Below are 14,973 nucleotides of genomic sequence, written 5' to 3' on the forward strand. Positions count from 1 at the left end.
CAGCACTCTAGTGAGCTAAGGTCAACCATAAACCAAGAAACTTGTTTATTTTAAATGAAATATATTAATGTAATAGTTTTCACAGTCACCTCTTTCCTGTGGAAATTAATAGGTAATTATTTACAAGTCAGTAGTTTCTGAGCCAACTCATACTAACCTGTTCTGTCATGGTTAGGGTTGTCAACTGTGATTAAATGTATTCCTGGAAGTGTCATCACATGACTTGCCCCCAGGCTCCAGCCATTAGTCGGCCAACACATCCATCCTTTTGACATACTGCCTTCCTACACCAATTGGAAAGCGAAGACTCATTACCCAATTGCATGATGTTTGACTGTCAGCTAAACAGCCTTTTTTCCCCTCCCCACTTTCAATATTTTTAATATCTGGTAAAATGTTCAAAGAAAATGAAAAAAAAACCCAATCTTTTTTAATGTCCGGATGATTTTTCTCCAGGGTTGCACACAGCAATGTCTTTGAGATTGATCTTCAATTCCTGGAGACTCCGGGCCAATCCTGGAGGGTTGGCAACTCTAGTCATGGGTTTGTCTGTGTTCATATTGCAGTCTGGAGCCTCTCATCTTTCCTTGGGATGAATAGAAAGTGAGATCTTTTCCAAGGAGGTGTGATAAGAAGTTGCTCTCTGAGCTAACAATCAAGGTTACCACCTTGAATGAGATTGAAGCATATAAAATACTTACAGGGCTTGACAGGGTAGACACAGGAAGGATGTTTCCCCTGGCTGGTGGAAGGGGGTGGGGGGGTTTAGAACCAGTGAACACAGTCTAAGGATAAGAGGTAGGCCGTTTATGATTGAGATGAGGAGGGATTTTTTTGTTCAGAGAGTAGTGAATCTTTGGAACTCTGTACCCCAGAGGGCGGTGGAGGCTCAGTCATTGAGCATATTCAAGACAGAGATCGACAGATTTCTACATATTAAAGATATCCAAGGATATGGGGATAGTGTGTGAAAATTGTATTGAGGTAGAAGATCAACCATGATCTATTTGAATGGCGGAGTGGCTCGAGGGGCCAAATGGCCTACTTCTGCTCCTATTTCCTATGTTCCTAACCATGCTCCTTGGTGTAAGAGCAATGAAACCAAATATCCATGAAAGCTACTGTATTGTCATTAAAACCTAACTTGCTGACTGACATCCATCAGGGAAGAGAACCTGTGATCCCTACAGACTCTGAACCACATGTGACTCCAACGCCACACTGCATGGTTGACCAAACAAGCCTCAGCAACTAGGATAGGGATCAAATGTCCTTGCAATTGTCTACAAGCTGAGAAACGAAAGAAAATGCTACAGGGTGCTTAGAATGAAAACTATTGCATAAATGCTGTAAACTGCTTGGAGATGTGCCCAATGGTTTACTGTTGCCTCCGTGTAATACAAACGTAAGCAGTTTTGATAACTTTGATTTCTCCTTCAGAGCAGTGAAATTCCCAACCACCCATTGTTCAGTGTTAACAAGCTTTTCAATGTTAAGACAGAAAAGTATCCTGGAATCCTGGAACGTAACCCTTCATAAACTGAATCTGACCCATTGGTAACATAAGATGAATTAAATTTTTAAAAATCTCTTCTAATTTGATAACTGGATTAAAATCACAACCATCAGAACAGTTATACACACCCCTTACTAAGTTCTCTTTGTGCTGCCGCTTCTTGCCTCATCCCCCCCTTCAGCAGTGCTTTTTCTTCTCCGTGGTCCCCTTCCTGTTTTCCCTTCCTCTCCAAATACCTCTTCCCTTCTGCTTCTCATCAGTATTCCCCCACTTTCTTCAATGGCTTCCCTGTGTCTTTCTCTCCTCCTTGATCCCCTCCCCTTTTTATCACTTCCTTCTTTCCCGATCCCATTTTTCCCTGCTCCCCAACTTTGCCACTCCCCTCTTTATTACAACCCCCTTTTATCCTAAACTTTCTATCCTGTCTCCCAAGCCTCAACTTTTGTATCATCACCCTCATGTGCTTACTCCTGTTCCCAAAGTTTCCCCCTACCCTACACATCTCCCCACCCCCACCCCAACCCCCATCCACCACCACTACTCGCCCTTCTCTGCTCTCTGCTGTTCACTGGTTTTCTAGTGGACAAGTTTTCAAAACACTTATTGCGCTGATTGCAGATTTAGATCATTATATTTTGGTAATTGTTGACTTACTAGCATGTTACTTCCATTGTTGTAGAACAACAAGCCTGTCCTGATCAGAGAAGCCCTGTATGCTGATGATGCTGTGCTAGTTTCCCAGGCAGAAGAGCAGTTCCAAAGGCTCATGGATCATCTGTTCCATGCTTGTGTCATGTTCTCCCTCACCATCAGTGTCAAGAATGAACCCTTATGGGACAGGGTTGTTATATCTCCACCTGTGATCAGACTCAACAACACACCACTGGAAACAGACAGCAAATTCTGCTACCTTGGATCTACGGGGACAGACTTGGTCTTTTGACACACTGGGTGGGGGGATAAATATCATCAATATGGTGACCGATACACTTGTGCATTTCGGTTGCGTATGATTGGCAACAAAAATTGTTTGTTGTGGGCCTGTTTAGTGCCCTAAATGCAGATGAAGCGAGGTTTAATTTTGCCTTCAGGGATTGTTCTTCATTCATTCTTGGGATGTGGACAAGGCCGACATTTGTTGCTCATCCTTACTTGCACTGAAAAGGTGGTAGTTAGCCTTCTATCTCTGTGGCTATTTCCGAAGACAGTTACAAGCCAACCACATTTTGTCCCACTGCTCTACCCAGAGGTCAGTTCCATCCATTGATCCCTCTTTATATGAAAAACTTATTGATATTAGGCCTAAAAGATCCTATTCTTTCAGCCATGGATCAATTGGTGGCCCTCCTGCCTCTAATTCAGAAGGTTGTGGATTCAAGTCCCACGCTGGAGGCTCCAGCGCAAAAAGCTAAGCTGACACTCCAGGGTGGTACTGAGGGAGTGCTGCCATCTCCACAGCACTCTCCAGGTTCGGCTGAGGCCTTGTCTGCTCTCTGGGCTAATAGATTCCACTGCACTATTTTGAAGAAGAACAGGTCAGTCTTCCGGCTATCCTGGTTGATATTTCTTTCTCAGATTACTGCTCGTGGCCCTTTGCTGGGTACACATTGGCTGTGCCTTTCCTGCATCACAACAGGGACCGCACTTCAAAAGTATGTGGCTGGAAATGCTTTAGGAAAGTCGTGACTGAGGCCATGAAAGATGCTAAATAAATGCAAGTATTTTCTTTTTACTGCTAAAAAGTGCACCGGATATCTTAATAGTTCACCAAGTTGGGCAGGCGCCCATTGGCTGAGTTCACTGTGGTTGGTGCTTGATTTCTGTGACATGTGCTCGTTCAGTCCAAGGTCCAATGGTGGTCGGGAGGGTGTTACTTCCATTGTCAGATTAAGAATAAAAGGAGTAACGTTAACATACAACTGTGATCAAACTCCTTATGCAGCCATGGAATGTCGTGAAAGTGAAGAGCATCTTCATCGGAGGAAGGTACTGGGTGTTTAGAATTTACAGAAAGAAATAAAAGAGTGACTGACGTTGGGAGTTGTTACTTGGATTGCAATAAGTGGATCAAAGTTAATTGGTTCCCGATGATATTTATAATTGGGGGGGAAATGGGGAGTTTAATAACTTTGCAACACCTGATGGGCCAAAGTCACTTCCTAATTAAACTAGATGAATAAACTCTCAGACCGGGCTGGGCTCTAACTCGCTGTTCAATCGCGAGGGCGATTATCTCTCCCTAATGGTCGATCTAAAAAGTTACTGTTTTAATTTATTTTCGTTTTTTTTTTAATTTAAAAAAAAAACAAACAAATAAAGAAAGAAGTTAGGGAGGCGAAGAAAGGCTGTCCGATTGCTGGCGTTTTCTTTTTAAGTGACGGGCTGGAGAGGTGAGAAAGAGGAACTTTCTTTCAGAGGCTCCGGATGATTGAAGCCATGGAGCGGGAGCGCCTGGTGAAGAGAAGTGAAGAGGATTCGGGCAGAGTAAGTTACACAGTCAAAGATAGAAACCTTCACCCGGCTGCTCTCGGGTTACATACTTCACACACAATCCTCTTCTTGTGAACTTCTCCCTCTTTGCCAGGGCTTTATCTGCCCGTCGCTCTCTTAATAACTTCGACCAACAGATTGTCTGGAACACAGTCAAACCCAGTCCCTATGGACTGTGGAGTTCGGGCCCCAGGGAGACCGGACGCAGCCAGAAAGTTGAGCTTTAGTCACGAGAGGCTGCTCATTAACCGATGAGATTGATCAGCATTCAGGTCAGGCATCGGCAGTGGAAAGGATTAAACCCGTTTGCGCCCCAGGCATGAAAGTTCCATTTGTCTTTTTCTCCGCAGGTGTTGCCTGACCTGCCTTTCCGTCTCTTCCGAGGCGTCCCGCCCAAACTGGGCTCCTGTACACTTACAATAGACAACTGAGCAAAGCCTAAACCCCCCCCTCCCCCACCCCCACGAAAGAATATGTCAGTTGCCCCCCCCTGGGTGTAGACACCGCCCTATCAAAGAGAAGTAACCGCAACTCGAATGGTAAAACAGGCAGCGTGTGAGACTCCCGGCGAGAAGACAGGACATTCTGCAGGCGGCAGATTGCCCAGCTCTGAAATGCAGAGGGATCTGGGTGTCCTAGCGCATGAATCGCAAAAGGTTAGTATGCAGGTACAGCAAATAATTAGGAAAGCTGTTAGAATACTATCGTTTATTGTGAGGGCAATTGAATACAAAAGTAGGGAGGTTATGCTTCAGTTATACAGGGCAATGGTGACACTACATCTGGAATACTGTGTACAGCATTGGTCACCTTATTTAAGGAAAGGTGTAAATACGTTGAAAGCAGTCCAGAGAAGACAGATGAGAAGAATATTTTTCTCTCAGAAGGTTGAGAGTCTTTGGAACTCTGTCCCTCAAGAGGCGGTGGAAGCAGAGTCTTTGAATATTTTTAAGGCAGAGGTAGTTAGATTCTTGATTAACAAGGGGGTGAAAGGTTATCGGGGGTAGGCAGGAATGTGGGTTTGATGTTACAATCGGATCAGCCGTGATCTTATTGAATGGCGGAGCAGGCTCGAGGGGCTGAGTGACCTACTCCTGCTCCTAATTTGTATGTTCGTATGTAAGACAATGGGGTGGATCTCATTTTAAGCAAGCTATTTTAATTATGTAGCAAGCTGAACTTTACTAGAATAGAATCTCTTGTTTTATTAATTCATGGGAAGGAGAATCCCTGGAAAGGTCAGCATTTATTGGCCCATCCCTAATTGCCCTTGAGGAGGGGGTGTTCAAGGGCTAAATGGGACACAATGATTTGGTCTTATTCTGCAACAAGAGTTTGGGAACGTAGGGCCAAGAAAACTGAGTCCCATTGTGATCAAATCAAAATAGATGTTACTGAATATTTATTTGATGTAATGCTATTATGACATGACCGATGGTAAATGCTGAGCTGCCCAAATCCCAGAGGGAAACTTGAAACAGCTGCCAAAATGTTTTTTGTGATTTGTATAGCATAAGAGGCTCTGAAATCAGGAAATGATGTCCCTGACTACTTGTGATGATTTTATAGTAAAGTGAACATTTATAAAAGAAAATAGGGAAAAAAGACACAATAAAACTTAAAATACAAGAATGGCTTCACATGGTAAACATTACTTTAAAACAGTTCCACAAATTCTTAAATTAACTACCATCAGAGTTAACTGTCCCCTTTTCTGTTCAGCAACTATGCTATAGATCTTAATCTATAGAATTCCAGTAATTTTTACCAGACTTTTTTCCTTGGTGTCCTCTGAGGCTGACAGCAACTGGTTCTCCTAGTCTTGGAGTTCTGACCAGCTATCCTGCTGTCTTCTGGGAGATCTAACTAGCTACCCCCTCATAGGCTTCAGTATTTCCTTAAATGCGTTCCTTTCCTTTGATCTCTCTATTGCCTCAACCAGTCTCTTCAGAAATGCTTTCTTCCCAGAATTGATTAAACTTGTTTCTTTACCCTAGCTCTTATGCTTATAAAAAAAATAAACTTACCCCATCGTTACCTTATTTGCACCTTTTTAGAACTAGCATATATCCCCCTTCGAACTAAAACAACTCAATTCAAAACCACTCCTGTTATTGTTTTATGTAAAACTCTGATTGAAGTTCCTCTTGATTCATTGAAATATCAAAACCACATCTTACTGTTGGACTTGCAGTCGCTCTGGCGTAGTGGTAGTGTCGCTGGACTAGTAATCCAGAGACCCAGGGTAATGCTCTGGGGACCCGGGTTCGAATCCTGCCATGGCAGATGGTGGATCATGAAACCATTGTTGTTAAAAACTCATCTGGTTCACTAGTATCCTTTAGAGAAGGAAATCGGCCATCCTCACCTGGTCTAGCCTGCATGTGACACCAGACCTACAGCAATGCGGTTGACTCTGAAATGGCCTAGCAAGCCACTCAACCAAACCGTTAAGCCTCAAAAAACCTAGGCAATGGAAATGACAACGGCAAGCTCAATCCTGTTGACCCTGCAAAATTCTCCTTACTAACATCTGGGGTCAATTTTGGCACACACATCGGGAATTTGGCTAGCCAATTGGACCAAAATTGAGACTACACAGACTAGTCAAGCAACAGTCTGGCGTAGTCATCCTCATGGAATCCTATCTTATAGATAATGTTCCAGACAGCACCATCACCATCCCTGGCTATGCCTTGTACCACCGGCAGGACAGACCCAGCAGAGGTGGCGGCACAGTGGTATACAGTCGGGAGGGAGCTACCCTGGGAGTCCTCAACATCAACTCCGGACCCCATAAAGTCTCATGGCATCAGGTCAAACATGGGCAAGGAAATCTCCTGCTGATTATCACGTACCACCCTCCCTCAGCTGATGAATCAGTGCTCCTCCATATTGAATGCCACTTGGTTGAAGCACTGAGAGTGGCAGGGGCGCAGAATGTATTCTAGGTGGGGGACTTCAATGTCCATCACTGAGAGTGGCTCGGTAGCACTACTACTGACCGAGCTGGCCGAGTCCTGAAGGACATAGCTGCTAGACTGGGTCTGTGGCAGGTGATGAGGGAACCAACAAGAGGGAAAAACATACTTGACCTCATCCTCACCAACCTGCCTGCCGCAGATGCATCTGTCCATGACAGTATCAGCAGGAGTGACCACCGCACAGTCGTTGTGGAGACAAAATCCTGCCTTCACATTGAGGATACCCTCCATTGTGTTGTGTGGCACTACCACCGTGCTAAATGAGATAGATTTCGAACAGATCTAGTAACTCAACACTGGGCATCCATGAGGCACTGTGGGCCATCAGCAGCAGCAGCAGAATTGTACTCAAACACAATCTGTAACCTCATGGCCCAGCATATCCCCCACTCTACCATTACCATCAAGCCAGGGGATCAACCCTGGTTCAATGAAGAGTGCAGAAGGGCATGCCAGGAACAGCACCAGGCATTCCTTAAAATGAGGTGTCAACCTGGTGCAGCTACAACACAGGACTACTTCCGTGCCAAACAGCATAAGCAACAAGCGATAGACAGAGCTAAGCGATCCGACAACCAACTGATCAGATCTAAGCTCTGCAGTCCTGCCACATCCAGTTGTGAATGGTGGTAGGCAAATAAATGACTCACTGGAGGAGGAGGCCCCACAAATATCCCCATCCTCAATGATTTGCTACAATCTTCAACCAGAAGTGCCGAGTGAATGATCTATCTCGGCTTCCTCTGGAGCATCACAGATGCCAGGCTTCAGCCAATTCAATTCACTCCGTGTGATATCAAGAAACAGCTGAAGGCACTGGATACTGCAAAGGCTGTTGGCCCTGACCAATATTCTAGCAATAGTACTGAAGGCTTGTGCTCCAGAACTTGCCACACCCCAGCCAAGCTATTTCAGTACAGCTACAACGCTGGCATCTACCGGGCTATGTGGAAAATTGCCCAGGTACATCCTGTACACAAAAAGCAGGACAAATCCAACCGGCCAATTACCGCCCCATCAATCTACTCTTGATCATCAGTAAAGTAATGGAAAGGGTCATTGACAGTGCTATCAAGCAGCACTTGCCTAGCAATAACCTGGCCCCTGATGCCCAGTTTGGGCTTCACCAGTGTCACTCAGCTCCTGACCTCACTACAGCCTTGGTTCAAACATGGACAAAAGAGCTGAACTCCCAAAGTGAGGTGAGAGTGACTGTCCTTGACACCAAGGCAGCATTTGACTGAGTGTGGCATCGAGGAGCCCTAGCAAAGCTGCAGTCAGTGGGAATTGGCGGGGGTGGGGGAGGGGGAGGGGGGAAGCTCTCCACTGGTTGGAGTCATATGTAGCACAAAGGAAGATGGCTGTGGTTGTAGGAGGTCAGTCATCTCAGCTCCGCCATGTGCAGCAGTCGTGTTTCACGCTGGGTGGGCCTTAATTGGCCCAGCGTAAGATCACATTCACAGCGCGATCTTGGCCAGAAGCAGGTTTTATATCCATTTCCGGCCGCACTGACCTCAGGCACACCCAGAGGGTAAAATTCTGGCCATTGGTACAGCTTCGGTCAGTTGGGGAGGGTGAGGAGGAGGAGATTACTACTTTGTGACAGATCCTAATATTTAATGCCTGAATTCCTTTGAGAAATGGTTCCTTATAAATGAATAATTCTCAACTGAATTTTGAGTTAGAATGAAAAGGAGAAGAGCTGGAAATCTTATTTTCTGCTACAGGAGAGCAGCGGGTACAGGAGGTACACCAGCTCCTTTGATGCCACTGGAATCACGATCCAACATAACAACAACGTGCATTTATATAGCACCTTTTAACATTGTAAAATGTCCCAGGACATTTCATAGAAATCGTACAAAAATTGACACTGAGCTGAAGGAGGAGATATTGGGTTGGGTAACCAATAGCTTGGCCAAAAAGTTTGGTTTTATAGAGTGTCGTAAAGGAGGAGGAAGATGTGGAGAAGTTTAGTGGGAAAATTCCAGAGCTTGGGGCTTTGACAGTTAAAGGCACGGCTGCCAATACTGGGGCAAAGGAAGCTGAAACATGTAAAGAAGTCAGAGTTGGAGGAACAGAGTTCTTGGACAGCTGTAGTGCTGGAAAAGTTTAGAGAGATAGGGAGGGGTTAGGCCATGGAGAGATTTGAAAATGAGGATGAGAAATTTAAATTTGAGGCATTGTTGGACCAGGTGCCGGTGTAGGTCAGCAAGCATGGACTGATGGGTGAACAGGGCCTAGTCAAGTTAGGATACGAGGAGCAGAGTTTTGCTTAGGTTCATGTTTACCTGGTGTAATAGGATGTAAGACAGGAGGCTGGTCAAGAAAGCATTGGAATACTTGAATCTGGAGTTAACAAAGGCACCGGTGAGGCTTTCAGCAGCTGATGAGCTGAGGAAGAGGCAGAAACGAGGGATAGTACAGAAGTGGAATTAGGTGGTCTTGTAATGGTATGGTGACAGGCCAGGAAACTTAGCTCTGGGTTGGTCAAATATGACGAATGGTTCAGTTCAGCTGAAGCAATGGCCAGAGAGGGGGATGAAGTTGATGGTTTGGGAAAGGAGTTTGTGGCAGAGGTTAAAGACAGTGCACAGAATTTTATTTCAACTAACCCATATCAGGGCGCTTTGTAGCAGTTCAGGAAACCATCTGTCAAAGATATGAGCTTTGTCAGGGCTCTTTAACTGGGCCATGCCATCAGCACCCCACTTCTGGGTTTCCCGCCCAATCAGATAAGGCAGATGGGCTGAAGGACTAAGCCAGAGGGACCCCTAGCAGAGGTCAGAATGGCTGAACTGGACTGAAATGGATTCCTGAAGCTGCAGCAACCACAGGGATGGAGAGGAGACCTGGGAAGGCTGCCCCCTGGAGCCTCTCACTCTTAACTGGAGATTCTGCTGTGGGATCTGAGGGACTGAAGTGAGGTAGTGTTTGCAAGGACAAGAAAAGAGATCAGTCTCTCATGCGTCCATGGAAGAGGCCAAGTAAACGTGCAGCAGCATTATGGTCCCTTCAATTTGTAAACTGTGTTCCAAGAGGTTCTAGGACATCAGGAGGTGTGAATGGCATAGCACTTTCACTGTGACACCCAGTTTGAGTTCTGCCAGGGCCACTCAACTCTTGATGTCGTTACAGCCTTGGTTCAAACATGACAAAAGAGCTGAACTCCCAAGCTGAGATGAGAGCGACTGCCCTTGATATCAAGGCCATGTTTGAACGAGTGTGGCATCAAGGAACCCTAGCAAAACTGGAGTCAATGGGAATCAGGGGGAAAACTCTCCACTGGTTGGAGTCATACCCAACACCAAGGAAGATGATTGTGGTTGTTGGAGGTCAGTCATCTCAGCTCCAGGACATCACTGCAGGAGTTCCTCAGGGTAGTGTCCTCGGCCCAACCATCTTCAGCTACTTCATCAATGACCTTCCTTCCATCATAAGGTCAGAAGTGGGGATGTTTGCTGATGATTGCATAATGTTCAACACCATTCATGACTCCTCATATACTGAAGCAGTCCATGTCCAATTGCAGCAAGACCTGGACAATATCCAGGCTTGGGCTGACAAGTGGCAGTAACATTTGTGCCCCACAAGTGCCAGGCAATGACCATCTCCAACAAGACATTCAATGGCATTACCATCCTGAATCCCCCCACTATCAACACCCTGGAGGTTACCATTGACCAGAAACTGAACTGGACTAGCCATATAAATACTGTGGATACAAGAGCAGGTCGAAGGCTAGGAATCGTGTGACGAGTAACTCACCTCCTGACTCCCCAAAGCCTGTCCACCATCTACAGGGCACAAATCAGGAGTGTGATAGAATATTCCCAACTTGCCTGGATGAGTGCAGCTCCCACAACACTCAAGGAGCTTGACACCGTCCAGGACAAAGCAGTCTACTTGATTGGCACCACATCCACAAACATTCACTCCCTCCACCACTGATGCGCAGCAGCAGTGTGTACCATCTACAAGATGCACTGCAGGAATTCACCAAGGCTCCTTAGACAGCACCTTCCAAACCCACAACCATTACTATCTAGAAGGGCAAGGGCAGCAGATAGATGGGAACACCACCACCTGGAAGTTCCCCTCCAAGTCACTCACCATCCTGACTTGGAAATATATCACTGTTCCTTCACTGTCGCTGGGTCAAAATCCTGGAACTCCCTACCAGCACTGTGGGTGTACCTACACCACAGGGACTGCAGCGGTTCAAGAAGGCAGCTCACCATTACCTTAAGGGCAACTAGGGATGCGCAATATATGCTGGCCCAGCCAGCGGAACCTACATCCCGTGAATGAATTTTTTTAAAAAAAGCCCACCCCCAATGTGAGTTTGAGGCAGAGGGGGCTTTTAATTGGGCAAGAGGGTGCCAGGTGGGGAGCCTTCTCACCTCTGGCTGGTGAATCTAAAACCAGGGTACATTATCTCAGGGTAAGGGGTAGGCCATTTAAGACTAAGGAGCTAAGGAGCAATTTCTTCACTCAGGGTGAATCTTTGGAATTGTCTACCCCATAGGGCTGTAGAAGCTCATTCATTGAGCATGTTCAAAACAGAAATCGATAGATTTCTGGGAACCAATGACATCAAGGGATATAGATAGCGCAGGAAAGTGATGTTGAGGTCGATGATCAGCCCTGATCTAATTGGATGGCAGAGCAGGCTCAACGGGCTGAATGGCCTCCTGCTGTTCCTATGTCCCTCTGCCCTGATTAAGCCCAGGGTGGAAAGGCTGATCAACAGCCTTCCTGCCCTGTGGCTAATTGATCTGGTATTCAACCAGTGGTGATTGGGGTGTCATCATTGGGGGGGAGCCTGAAAGGCAAACCTTGTTATAATTGCTTGCAGGCTCCCAGGGCTGTCTGGGCCAGGTTTTCCACCCCCAGGGTCCTTGCCGCTGGCGAGATAAATACCTGATTGACACTTAATATGGTGGGCCTTCCCCAAAGGTGATGCGGAGTTCTTGCCAGCTCTCCAGCGGACAGCGAGACCCCCGTCACCTGGATTAAATACCGGTCTGTGACTTTCCGAGCTTTCCCCTGCATGCACTCCTCAGACTATCACACCCTGCACTCCAATCATCCCTCTCTACAGGCACCTCCTCAAATCCCCATCTCAGCAGCCAACACTCACCTTCGTCTTTGTGCCATCTCACACCCATGCCTCACTGAATCACAATTATTATGGTGTAGAAGGAGGCATTTGGCCCATCGTGTCTGCACTGGCTCTCTGAGCATTGGCACTAAGTTAAAATCTGCTGCCTTACCCTGTAGCCTGCACATTGTTTCCGTTAAAATAATCATCCAATGCCTCCTTGAATGCCTCAATCGCACCTGCCTCCACCACACTTCCAGACAGTGCATTCCAAACTCTAACTACTTGCTGTGTGAAAACGTTTTTTTTCTCACCTCACATTTGCTTCTGTTGCAAAACACTTTAGAACTGTACCGTCTGGTTCTCAATCCATTTACGAGTGAGAACAGTTTCTCCCTATCTACTCTGTCCAGACCCCTCATGATTTTGAAAACTTCAATCAAGTCTCCTCTCAGCCTTCTCTTCTCCAAGAAAATCAGTCCCAGCTTCTCCAATATTTCCTCATAACTGAAGTGTCTCATCCCTGGAACCATTCTTGTAAGCCTCTTCTGCACTCTCTCCAATGCATTCACATCCTTCCTATAATGTGGCATCCAGAACTGTACACAATATTCCAGCTGAGGTCTAACCAGAGATTTATATAAGTTTATCATAACCTCTCTCTTCTTGTGCTCCAAGCCCCTATTAGTGAAGCCTAGAATACTGTATGCTTTAGAAACAGCTCTCTCTACCTGCCCTGCCATCTTTAATGACTTATGTACATAAACACCCAGGCCTATCTGCTCCTGTACACCCTTTAGAATAGTATCCTTTATTTTATACTGTCTCTCCATGTTCTTTGTACCAAAGTGTATCACCTCACACTTCTCCACATTGAACTTCAGCTGCTACTTATCTGCCCACTCCACCAATGTGTCTATGTCCTTTTGAAGTTCTACACGGCCCTCCTCATAGTTTACAATTTTCCCAAGTTTTGTGTCGTCCGTAAACTTTGAAATTGTCCCCTGCACACCAAGATCTAGATCATTTTTTATATATCAGGAAAAGCAAGGGTCCCAATACTGACCCCTGGGGAACTCCACTACAAACTTTATTCCAGCCCAAAAAATTCCTATTAACCATTACACTGTTTCCTATCCCTCAGCCAATTTTGTATCCAAGTCGATAACTGTCCCTTTTATTCCATGAGCTATAACTTTTCTCACAAGTCTGTAGTGTGGCGCTGTGTCAAACGCTTTTTGGAAGTCCATATACATCCTGTCACCGGCCTTGCCCTCATCAACCATCTCTGTTACCTCTTCAAAAAATTCCAGCAAGTTAGTTAGACACGATTTTCCTTTAACAAATTCATGCTGACTCTTCCGAATCAATCCACATTTTTCCATGTGACTATCAATTCTATCCCGAATAATTGTTTCTGGAAGCTTCCCCACCACCAAAGTTAAACTGTAATTTGCAGGGCAGATCTTCACAACCTTTTTGAACAAGGATTTAATGTTTGCAATTCTCCAGTCCTCTAACACCTCCCCCGAATCCAGGGAACATTGAAAGATTATTGCCAGGACCTCTGCAATTTCCACTTTCACTTCCTTCAATATTCTTGGATGCATCTAATCCGGCCTTATCAACTTTAACTAACGACAGCTTATCTAATATCTCCTCCTTATCAATTTTAAACATTTCTAGTGACTGAGTTTCCTCCTCTGTCACCATGACCTGGGCAGCATCTGCCTCGTAGGTAAAGATAGATGTAAAGTATTCATTTAACACCTCAGCCATGTCTCTTGCCTCTGTGTAAATCCCCTTTTTGGTCCCTAATCAGCCCTACTCCTCCTTTTACTATTGATGTGCTTTTAGAATACTTGATTTCCTTTTATGTTCACTGCCAGTCTTTTTTCATAATCCTTCTTTGCTTCTCGTGTTTGCTTTTTCACATCCCTTCTGAACCTCCTGTATCCAGCTTGGTTCTCAATTGTCAATTCTCACAGTCACCCTGCACAAATAATATCCTTCCCTCCTCTCTACACAATCCATTTTTCATACCCTGAACTCTTCGTTTCCTCTCCTTGCAGGAGAAGAAAGCTCAGAGCTTCAGGGAGAGGCAGAGATCCAAGTAGGGGGATGGGGTGGTTTCAGGTGGCCCTGCAATGACAGCCACTTTGTCAGCCACTGATGATGCATACTTACATCACATTTTTACTTCTCTTTAGCTCTGATGAAGAGTCACATGGACTCGATGTTAACTGTTTTTCTCTTTACAGATGCTGTTGGACCTGCTGAGTTTTTCCAGCATTTTCTGTTTTTGATGCATACTCACTTGCTCCACTGGGAAGGAGGTCTTGTTCCAGGAGGCTGCAGGTATCAGCAGCGACCTGCCATGAGACCCTTTGCCTCCTTGAGGTACTGGTGCTCAGACATGTCGAGAGAGCTGACCCTCTGCCTGTAGACCCTGTGTTGAGGGTCTCAGCTCCTTGAAGCTGGATCTCAATGTCCATCCCCTCTGAGGGAGAGGCACATGGCTGAGGGGAAGGAAGCTGTTGCTGGCGTTGCTCTTGCTGCTGGCGGTGGTGGTGTTGCTGCTGCTCCTCTTGTTCTCTGTCCGAGCACCAAGGTGGAGCTGCATAAGCTGCTGCCTTGCTGTAGTGAAGGCTGGCTGGCAGCAGGAATTGCAGATCAAGGTGAATGAAGTTCAAGGAAGGTTCAATTGTCTTCCAAGAAGTTAGAAACCGCTTTTCAAGTAGTGAAAGCACTTTCTCAGAAGAAATGTTGGGAATTACCAGCCTTTCACCTAGACAGCATGAGCTCTCTTCGGTTTTGCTGAAGAAGCACTTCCCAATGTACCAGTTAAAATAGAAGTTAATTACTTATTTGGATATTAC

The 14,973-nt window shown here is 45.7% G+C and overlaps 1 protein-coding gene across 9 annotated transcripts in view; it reads left to right on the top strand.

Moving 5' to 3' along the window:
• Nucleotides 1–3,385: 3,385 nt before the first annotated feature.
• slc2a11b (solute carrier family 2 member 11b) overlaps nucleotides 3,386–14,973 on the top strand; it is an 88,051-nt gene continuing 76,463 nt past the window's right edge. For 3 of the 9 annotated variants that reach the window (XR_013578175.1, XM_078553947.1, XM_078553950.1), the window contains exon 1: nucleotides 4,517–4,662. Coding sequence is in view for 7 of the 9 variants with exons in the window: in XM_078553947.1 (XP_078410073.1) it covers nucleotides 4,543–4,662 (120 nt within the window). In the remaining 2 variants the exon portion in view is untranslated. Of the gene's footprint in view, nucleotides 3,503–3,859; nucleotides 4,001–4,516; nucleotides 4,663–14,973 lie in introns of those variants that run through there. The other 6 variants (XM_078553949.1, XM_078553952.1, XM_078553951.1 and 3 more) reach the window with 6 other exon arrangements.

The sequence above is a fragment of the Cetorhinus maximus genome, chromosome 12 (genome assembly GCF_964194155.1).
Source record: "Cetorhinus maximus chromosome 12, sCetMax3.hap1.1, whole genome shotgun sequence".
NCBI lineage: Eukaryota > Metazoa > Chordata > Chondrichthyes > Lamniformes > Cetorhinidae > Cetorhinus > Cetorhinus maximus.